Below are 11153 nucleotides of genomic sequence, written 5' to 3'. Positions count from 1 at the left end.
ACCACCCTTACTGCCTGCTAGAGCCAAGAGTCAAATTACCATCAAAAGATTTCATTTGAGTACTATCATCCACAGCCACTGGCCATAAATCATTGCATCATATTGTCCCCAGTGCATAAAAAAGACCAAACCATGGGTAACAAGGCTTTGGGTCAGAACCCAATGTACAAAACTGATATTGACTAGAACTCTTTACTTGACTTGCTAGTAGCCTAATAGATTAGGGGGGCCATGGACAAAGTCCCTTGTCAATCTCTCTTTCTCAGTGATCTAATGCACCCACAACAGCTGTGTGAGGGCGCTTAGCAGTTAGGCCAGGATGACAAGTCATTGCTCAGCTTGATATATGAACTATTACATGTGAAACAGGAGAGTTTGTTGAAGAGTATGATGGCTGTGTATGCTTGTAACAATATGTCCTCATTACATGTATTTTAGGTATTTATGTTTTGGTGAACGGCAGGTGTACAATCTTTGTCTTTTGTCCACTGCTGCACTGGCAGATACAAGAATATCTTAAGGAAGAAAACAAACATTAATAAGATCTTATATTAGCTTTTTGGAGTATTTATCTGTAACCTCCCATTAATTAATTTATTGGATCATCAAAGTGATCTTAATGCAAAAGGGTTTATTCCACCTATTTTCAACATCACTTATCAGGCAGGCGTAGCATTGTGACAAAAAAGTGAGACAGGATTTACACACAACAGTGTAGAGCTGCTATTTAATTTAGAAACGGTTACCTCTACCTACCTAAACAGTCCACGTATTATACAATGTACAAAGCAGTAAAATTGTTGTTCAAGTAGGTAACTGTGCATGTTTGTATACAATATGTTTAATCTTGCAATAGTACAAGAAAGTGCTTCATTTACAATGGAGCAGAAATCAAACTGTCATTCAAATTCAAACCATTTATACAAGCTGAGTCAACACATCAAACAAACATTGGTGAAATGTTTCAATTATTCTACATACAATATTAGACACGTTGAGAAACATATATTGCAGCTTTGCAGCCAAGCTGTATTGCATTTTTTATTAGCCAGTATCCAGGGATCTAAAAGAAAAACACAGATCAAACATTCTTAGATTGCGGTGCATTAAATGGCATTCATTAAAAATTGCAAAGACAGCTAAATACTAGTATACATGACTACTGATATTTATGTGTTGTGTACTTATTTTAGTGTACTTTGACACAAGGCGTCCTTTGATCAAGGTTTTGTGAAATCACAGTATTTACTGTATGCAGATGTTGCAGTAAAAGAGAAGTGATATATACTTACTTTTTCAGCATCATGCTCCAATCCTGTGTCATGATGCTCCAGCTCATCATCTCTGAATTCCTTTATAACCTATTAAAATACGCCCCAAGACCATTCATTAAGTAATTACACTTATTCAGATGTCTTTGCATCATTGCTCTGCTTTAACTAGACTAATGTGCCAAGCTATTCTAACAAGTTTATGATGTTCTTTTTTTTAATTGTTTTATTAACATGGTTCACATGTGAATGTTGTTCCAAACCACTGGTTAAACTGAAGCTATTTTTCCTAGTTCCATTCATATTATCTGCATGACTCAACCAATCAGCCCAGTAAGAAATGTCAATTGCCACCTGGTGATGTAAGTGAAGGCAAACACACTAAAGACCAAATGTCAGAAATCCTACTGTTTAACCTGGGAGATACCAGTTATACTAAAACCTGGACCAGCTCCATGAAAATATGCAACCTACCTTTTAACCCTCTGTTTAAAAGGCGACAGATTGTGCTGGCCAGTGTGCACGAACGGCAACAATCAAATCTATCTATGGTGCATGGTTCTTTATGGACATAGCCTCATTGTTCTGACTGTGCAAACACGGCAATCAGGAATTGCTCTGGAGAACACTTCCAGCCTTCAGGACAGGTTGTCCCTTTGAATATACAATCTCAATAATCACTTAGCCATACTTTGACTAACACGACTTTCATTTCATTTTGTTATTTGATTCTTGATCCCCTGTATAACAAGTATGTTTGGCATTTATGCTTCAATTTGTTCAGATGCTTCTTTGTTTCTGTGTAATACTTAACCATGAGTAAAACAAAATCCACACTAACATTCCTTCACATCCTTAATGAACCATCACAGAAAGGCCTTTGCCAATGGCAGTGGCAGAGTTCCATTGACTCACTTGTAACAGTTCAGTGTATCTCTCGGGGTCCCTCTCCATCAGAGCTCTTATCTGGCTATTGTAGTGCTCTGAAATACTCTCCTCCACCGCCACAGTGCAGGCCATGGCCCCCTCTTTTCCCAGTAGTGCACTGGATGCACCTGGAGTAGATTTAAAAAACAAAAGAAATACACATTTAGGATTTAATAATAAAGCAACAACTGACTACATATTGCCTAACAACTACAGCGGATTATTGAAATAGTGTTCAAGCTCACCAACCTGAAATAACGTGTTTATACACTTGTAAATACTGTCAACATCAAGTTCTAATATGTGGGTGGACAAATGCAAGACAAAGGCAGCAAAACTGTGGCATTTGTTGTCAAAGTAAGTTATTTTATAACTCTGCTGTATGCTTATGGGCTGTACCAACCTAACAGAAAACCAGCGATGTTCCAGAGGGGTAACAGCGCTGTGGGTCGAACTCTGTTCTCTGCCAGAATTTCATTAAATTTTGAAAGGTGGAGCTTTTCTTGATCCCACATTTCCTAAAGAGAAACAAACATGAACATGGAGTGTCAAATATGATGCAGTTACTCTCATGCTGAACGCACAAATCATTTTTTTTCTTTTTGTGGATCCCAACAAAGCAGGCAAACAAGGTACAGTTTCTCTATGTCCAATACTGATAATTTTGAATTAAACATTTAAGCCACACTAGTAGGGCTGGGTATCGTTCAAAAATGTTCAATACCGGTACCGATACCAATACCGTGACTTTGATACTGGTTCCTAAACAATACTTTTTTTGGTACCAATTTTACAAAATAAAAAGAAATTACAACATTACACATTACAGCACAAATCTTAGTATTTATTTCTCAGCTACTAATACCAGTCTCTGTGCGTAACGTAGAGTTTTTCCTGCGTGCCTCTACGACGTGTAACGTTAGACAGCCAATCACCAGCATTATTAGATCTGGGTAGAAGCATGCTGCATGTTTATTGGCTCACTGGCGATGATGAGATTTACCCCTTAGGTATTGAATGACGAGGCATTTTTCGATACTCAATACTTTAGAGGCAATTCGGTTGGTGCCTAAAAAGGTTACTAGGCAAGATTTGTAAGTGAAAATACACTACAACTTTCCAGTTTCACCCTATTACCCAAATCAAATTCTAGTGTCATAACTACTGCTGTCAGTTAAACGCGTTATTAATGGCGTTAACGCAAACCCATTTTAACAGCGTCAATTTTTTTATCGCGAGATTAACGTTCTTTTTGGCATAGCAAACTTTGTAGTTTTTTTCAAATGCTGTTGCAACAACTAGTAACGTTAGAAAAACTACAACACCACACTGGATCTAGCTAGACCGGAAACAAAACAACAGGCACGCCACACACACTTGTTTGGGCTTGGAGCCGGCCAAAGAGCTACTGTCTTTTCCAAAGAGTAGTAGGCTAACGTTACGAGATGCCCAATAAGATTCTGAATGGAAAGTTTACTTTAAAAAGTTGCCAAATGGTTCCATTGACAAGACCAAAGTGATCTGTGTGTTTTATCGTTATGAACTGAGCTATCATCGCAGCACGTCCAGTCTGAAATACCACTTGATGGCCAAGCACACAGCTGATGTGAATTCTCCGCCCCCTCGTCAAAGCCAGGCGACAAAAGCACAAAGCAAGCCGATCCACTTTTCCATGTTGATAAGAGCATTAAATGAGAAAAAATAATTGGACAAAAAGAAATCCAGGGACATTTAGAATAGATAAAAATGTGCAATTAATTGCGAGTTAACTATGACATTAATGCGATTAATCGCAATTAAATATTTTAATTGTTTGACAGCACTAGTCATAACTAAACATTTATCAGTGTTAAATCAAAGTTAAGAGTGAATTTGATATTTGTACTATCCTATAGTAGAAAGCATCCTAAACCAGTCACACTGGTGGTAATATTGTTCTGACACATGATTTCTTGACATTGAACAATATTTTGACATTTGGAGCCATCAATATCAACGATGATGCATTTTGAAAATCAAGTAAACATTGTTGCCAGTGCAGACTTTTGCTCTACTTCAAAGCCATGTGTCGCACTCTGATGTGTCGCACTCTGTCCATTTACCTGGATGAGAGGTCCGGTACTAGTTCGCCCCAACACTGCCATCTGGCCGGCGTAGATGCGGTTGGCCCCGTATTCACCCGCGTGGTCCACGCGCAGCATTCGGTCCAACATCTCCTTCTCCTCACTGTCGCATGGGGTCGGGACCACACTGTAGGCACGTGAGCTCAGCTGCGGGGGCACTATTATATACAGTATATGGTTACAACACAATAACAAACAACGACACAGGGGCCATAAAGGAATCATTTTGCTTTTCTTTTTAAGAACGTCAGGGCTTACGTATGTCCGCATTGCGAGCTCAAACATTTAGTTACAACCTTGTAACATTATAAGATAAGCGAACTTTACTGTGTGTTCATTTTAAGCTTTGATCATGCCTTTTGCTATACAGTGAGGAAAATAAGTATTTGAACACCCTGCTATGTTGCAAGTTCTCCCACTTAGAAATCATGGAGGGGTCTGAAATTGTCATCGTAGGTGCATGTCCACTGTGAGAGACATAATCTAAAAAAAAAAATCCAGAAATCACAATATATGATTTTTTAATTATTTATTTGTATGATACAGCTGCAAATAAGTATTTGAACACCTTTCTATCAGCTAGAATTCTGACCCTCAAAGACCTGTTAGTCTGCCTTTAAAATGTCCACCTCCACTCCATTTATTATCCTAAATTAGATGCACCTTTTTCAGGTGTCTTTAGCTGCATAAAGACACCTGTCCACCCCATACAATCAGTAAGAATCCAACTACTAACATGGCCAAGACCAAAGAGCTGTCCAAAGACACTAGAGACAAAATTGTACACCTCCACAAGGCTGGAAAGGGCTACGGGGAAATTGCCAAGCAGCTTGGTGTAAAAAGGTCCACTGTTGGAGCAATCATTAGAAAATGGAAGAAGCTAAACATGACTGTCAATCTCCCTCGGACTGGGGCTCCATGCAAGATCTCACCTCGTGGGGTCTCAATGATCCTAAGAAAGGTGAGAAATCAGCCCAGAACTACACGGGAGGAGCCGGTCAATGACCCGAAAAGAGCTGGGACCACCGTTTCCAAGGTTACTGTTGGTAATACACTAAGACGTCATGGTTTGAAATCATGCATGGCACGGAAGGTTCCCCTGCTTAAACCAGCACATGTCAAGGCCCGTCTTAAGTTTGCCAATGACCATTTGGATGATCCAGAGGAGTCATGGGAGAAAGTCATGTGGTCAGATGAGACCAAAATAGAACTTTTTGGTCATAATTCCACTAACTGTGTTTGGAGGAAGAAGAATGATGAGTACCATCCCAAGAACACCATCCCTACTGTGAAGCATGGGGGTGGTAGCATCATGCTTTGGGGGTGTTTTTCTGCACATGGGACAGGGCGACTGCACTGTATTAAGGAGAGGATGACCGGGGCCATGTATTACGAGATTTTGGGGAACAACCTCCTTCCCTCTGTTAGAGTATTGAAGATGGGTCGAGGCTGGGTCTTCCAACATGACAATGACCCGAAGCACACAGCCAGGATAACCAAGGAGTGGCTCTGTAAGAAGCATATCAAGGTTCTGGCGTGGCCTAGCCAGTCTCCAGACCTAAACCCAATAGAGAATCTTTGGAGGGAGCTCAAACTCCGTGTTTCTCAGCGACAGCCCAGAAACCTGACTGATCTAGAGAAGATCTGTGTGGAGGAGTGGGCCAAAATCCCTCCTGCAGTGTGTGCAAACCTGGTGAAAAACTACAGGAAACGTTTGACCTCTGTAATTGCAAACAAAGGCTACTGTACCAAATATTAACATTGATTTTCTCAGGTGTTCAAATACTTATTTGCAGCTGTATCATACAAATAAATAGTTAAAAAATCATACATTGTGATTTCTGGATAGATTATGTCTCTCACAGTGGACATGCACCTACGATGACAATTTCAGACCCCTCCATGATTTCTAAGTGGGAGAACTTGCAAAATAGCAGGGTGTTCAAATACTTATTTTCCTCACTGTAAGTGTTGTGAGAATTGGTTGCATGTCATATAGATGGAAATGTAGGCTACTATAGCAACATGGCTGGTGACTTCCGTTTTCCTACGTTAAGGAAGATATTTAAATACAACAAACAAGAAGCGAGATTTGGCGTTAACGAGCTAACTTCAGGCTCAACCCAGGGTTTTCTGTACTACGAAGGTGGATCACTTGTGATCGGGTTCAATCGCCGTGGTAACTTATGCTGAACGCCTAACCTGGTCGGGAGCAGGTTATGTTGGAGATTAGAGATCAACCGGTGTAAAAGCACCGCCCACTGACCAATCAATACTCGACTAATAACGGCGTCACCGTTCTTAGAAGATCAGCTGGAGCTCGGTTCGCGGAGAGAGAGAGAGAGGTGCGCTCATAAAAGTTAAAACATTTAGAGACCGACAACCCCGTTAACATTCCCTGATGGGTATTTTTATGAAAGATATAGATTTTCAGCGGAGGGAATTACTTATAGGCTATTTGTTGCCTTCTTTAGCCGTGTGTTGCCAATGCGCACATCGGTTTAAATTATGTTTTTATGGTTTTTTTTTTCTCTCACGATCGCGCACCACTGCTGGGGTTGCAACTGAAATAAAAGCCTAAAGCAACGACAGTTTATGGAAAGCAAAAGTGTAATTATATATGGTCAGATCTTGTGCCTGACTGATGGGGAAGTGAACAGTTTAGTCTAATGTATTGTAGTGGGTGTACTGTACTGTATATTGGCCAGAATCTGCCTTTGGGGGAGGAGGGGGGCATATCATAGTGGGGGGTCTGGGTGCCCTCCCCCAGGGAAGTTTTAAGCATCAACGACTTCATTTCCTGCATTCCGATACACTTTTATGCACCAATTTATGGTGAAATACCTCCATTGAGCCTATGTGAAGAAAAAAGCACAGATGGCAATTCAAAATATATCAAACATATAATGGAAAGTATGTTGTTACGTGTCATTGGGCATTTTTAAGTGAGTATATGGAAATTCTGGAGCTTACTATCACGTAGACTACACCATTGGATATTGATAAGCTAAGCGTTGTGATTTACGCATAACAGCGTCGGCTTTTTTGCCAGCTTTCTTTCCTGCGTTTTGCCTGTTAAACCGTGTCTGTGTTCTTCATATTTATGTAGAATTATAGTTTGTTCTTCTTGTTTAAAAGATAGCAGCTCTGGTAGATGTTTGCGATTGGTCGTGGGGCGCAAACACCGCCTCTTTTATGTGAACGCGCACGTCTCTAGATTGGAAAAACCTGGGTTGACTGAACTAGTTGATAACCAGCGTCGTGATACAGGTTATGCGGGACCACGGTTGTTAGGTTAGGTGAAGCCGGATCACTGAAAGAAATCCAGGACATGTTGATCTTGATTCGTAGTACAGGCCTCAGGTCAACTTTCTAGCTAACAAGTGAATTATGAAACATAGTAACGCCCATGTTACCCTGTGACCACGATGACTTATAACACTACAATAATAACGAAAAGAACAGTAAAGTGAAAAAGAAATACACAACATAGCTAACCTTATGACGTTAGCTACATATAATGACTAGTTTTAGCATTTGCAGCACTCTGTCGCTCATGAAGCAAACAACAGACCAACGTTACAGTTGAGCTTACCTCTGCAATTCAAACACTGGCGAATCATCGCTGGCCCGAGAATATTAGACCAGTCATACAAAGCTGTGTGCGCGGCTCTGTGCATGGTAGTCACTTTATGATTTAACTACTTAGCCTACTCGTGTTATCAAAATAAAGCTAAAAGAAGTGTGCAGACAGAGTGCAAACTGTCATTGAAAACAGAAGCTTGACGTGGCGCAGACGTATGACGTAACCGCGTTACGACCTTACGACTTGCACAACACTGTCCCCTTCATTAATACATCCATGCTTCATGCATGTTTGTTGTTCTTGTTTGAGGGGCATACAAAAATGTCATTACCTACTTCGAATGTAGATAGAAGATAGAAACGTGTGTACTATTGTAAACATTTTTATTTGATTACATATTACATATTCACAAAGTGAACTAACTAAATGCTCTAAATCAACCCCGTGTTTTCATTATTCCTAATTGAAATTGTACTTTGAGTCTCTTAAACGTATAAGAAAGGCATTTCATAAATAATATCTATACAAACTATTCATTTAAGGAACACCTGCTGTCCCCACCTTAAAAAAGAGAAAAAAAGTCTGTCACTTTATCATTTACTTTTTAAATCCTATGTCAATCTTATTTGTGTGTATATAATGTATGGTCATGCACTGAGATGACCGACTGTAAATTTAATTCTAAATAAAGAATTTATTTAAAAAAGTGTATTGACTTTTCTGGATGTTTTGTTTTGTTTTATTTTTAGATGTTACATCCAATTGTGTCATGTGTGAATAAATAAAGATAAGAGAGTCCTTTATTGATCCCCAGAGGGAAAATTCAGGTATTGCAGCAGAACAAGACATACATAAGTACAGATAACTAGAAGTAAAGATAAAATAGAAAATAGAGTAAATAAAATAGGAGGTACTGTATATACAACTAGTATATGAGTTGAAGTAAAAGAGAAATTAACTATACAAGAGCAATTAAAGACAAAGTTACAAGGTAAAAGGTGACACGTCTTGTGCATTATCTATGTTCCTATATTCTAGTAAAATCACCACATTTGCTGTCATACTTTGGCAGTTGATTTATTTTTTCACATTTTACCAGCCTGTGCAGCTCCAGGGTTTGTCACTAGATGGCATTATGTTTCTTTAATGTTCAGCCTGACTTGAGATATGCTCATGTAGTTCTTTGTGCGTGCAAAATGTATGCTTACATTTATTATTCAAGGTTAAGTTAAACCGAGACACTAACTCACTAAGATATATTTTAAAAGGTATGGGCTCAGTAAGTAAAGTAAAATAGGGATTCATTTGACCTCATATTTTGTAACTCAAAGTGTTTTTTTTGTTTTCTTTTAATTATATAATTATATAAATGTTTGTTGCTGTGCAGGGTCACAGGGTCAGCATCCTGGACAGGTCATAGTCTGCCACTGGGCTATAACACAACAAATCCACACTTAGTAGGCAATTTTGGATTCACATAGTTCACCTGGCTTATATATCTTTGGCCTGTGGGAGGAAACCAAGCATTTAAAAGAATAAAGTAAATACTGAAAATTACCTTTTGGCCAGACACTCTGCTTTCCTTTGTCAAACAAATCACGAGTGCATTTTTTTGTTTATTTTTGTTATGTAAGACCAAACCTGACAATAAGGCAATTAAGCAAAGAAAGAGTGTGTTGAGCAATCAGTCGTTGTTGGTGGGCTACAGATGGCAGTGTTGCACAGATTAAATGCCTAAAAGCCTCCCAAAATTTATAAAAATGTCAGCCTTATATCAAAATATTGGATGAGTTTACTCTGAGTCTCCGCATTATATGTCACTATTCACTTTGATTATATTTAGTCATCATTATTTAGTAATGCCTGTATGACTCCTGTCTTCGAAAAAGCACAGGTCTTTCTGCAAAGCACACAAATAGTGCTAGGATGCAGGAATCTGTGGAATGATGGGGTTGAGTGCTGCAGAGCTGTGATGGTCATGAGTAAACAAGGCCAGGACAGTGAATGGCGGGGTGTGTCGGTGTTGTCTGTGTGTGTTTGTGGTGAGACACCGGTTAAGTGTTGCCTTATCTGTCTGTCTGACTGTGGGTGGCTTTGTATGTGTGGTTACTGCACATCGGTACATGTGGATTGCATTTGTCCACTCTGAGTGAGTGTGTGTCTAGGTCAAAGGTGGGGAAAAGGCTGGATTAACAACAGGGTGTTAAGGTGGGAAACTTCCCCAGGGACCCAATCCCCCAGGGGCCCCAAAAGCCCCAGGTGTCTGTCTAGGGGTATAGCACAAAATTCTGGGCCCTGTAGAAAGGCATTTTCTATGGGCCCCTCCCCGCATCCACAGCTATTCATTCTAGCATCGTTTTGGGCCCTCCTCACATGAGGGCCCTGGGTACTCAGTCCCCTTTTTCCCCCCAGTCCGACGTCCCTGTGTCTGTCTGCCATTTGTTTCTGAGCGTGTACAGTGTTTTTATATAGCTGCCTGCTGCGGCTGAAAATTAAGTAAAAAATTGAGAGGAGCTGCAGATCCTCTTTAGGTTCATCACTAGAAGTAACTCATTTTCACAATTTGATACATTAATTTAATGTGTCTTTTATAAACCTCCCAACTTTGTGGAAGGGCAGCACATAAATGCTGCAGAAGATCTTTAACCCATATGACGCTAATTTTCAGGTTCATACTTTGTATCTGAGATTTCTGCTAAAACATGTTGACATGCTTTAATGTTTAAAAAAAAACACATTATTTTTCTCAAACTCTCTGTCTGAATATAACTGTGTTCACCCTCTGTCTGAAACGCTTTAGCACCTGGCGTCTCTGTTCCGCCATTGCAGCCGGGGAATTACTGTAACGGCACTGTAGCAGCACCTATTTGTGACATCACAACCGTACGGAAGTCCTGGCTCGTTTAAAGGCACCGTTTATGAATACGGGCTGTGTGCATTTCTCCGTAGTAGATTGAGAGTTTTGATACTTTCACAGTATTAATATAGCAGCTCGACCTGCTTTATAATAAAATAAATACATAAAAGACATGGAAATCTCACTTATTACACTAGGGACCTATAAGACCTTGATAAACTTTTTACTTTATATTGTGCTCATATTCTTATTATTTATTTATAAAAGGACAACACACATTAATCAACATTTCTGTAAATGTGCCGGTGTTAGCCAGCCGGCTAATTTTCAACTGTAGTCCTTTGACCAGGTGATTTTAGACCAGAGCAGCAGGAAGCAGCAAGACATTA

General features: G+C 39.7%; 1 protein-coding gene across 2 annotated transcripts; it reads right to left on the bottom strand.

The window, feature by feature from the left end:
* Window positions 1–614: 614 nt before the first annotated feature.
* coq7 (coenzyme Q7 homolog, ubiquinone (yeast)) lies at window positions 615–8150 on the bottom strand. Of its 2 annotated transcripts, XM_036000933.1 has the most exons (7): window positions 7917–8150; window positions 4301–4479; window positions 2602–2716; window positions 2187–2326; window positions 1293–1361; window positions 947–1063; window positions 615–865 (listed from the first exon to the last, which is right to left on the bottom strand). In XM_036000933.1, exons 1-6 carry the CDS (start codon window positions 7999–8001, stop codon window positions 986–988), a joined length of 666 nt encoding a protein of 221 aa, XP_035856826.1. In that variant the 5' UTR covers window positions 8002–8150; the 3' UTR covers window positions 615–865; window positions 947–985. The 2 variants fall into 2 exon arrangements, with proteins under 2 accessions (XP_035856826.1, XP_031165488.1); XM_031309628.2 differs by having other exon boundaries at window positions 615–1063.
* Between the last annotated feature and the right edge of the window lie 3003 nt (window positions 8151–11153).

Source organism: Sander lucioperca, chromosome 4, assembly GCF_008315115.2.
Source record: "Sander lucioperca isolate FBNREF2018 chromosome 4, SLUC_FBN_1.2, whole genome shotgun sequence".
Classification (NCBI taxonomy): domain Eukaryota; kingdom Metazoa; phylum Chordata; class Actinopteri; order Perciformes; family Percidae; genus Sander; species Sander lucioperca.
Note: the sequence above shows the minus strand (reverse complement) of the source record. Positions and strands in the feature narration are given on the sequence as shown.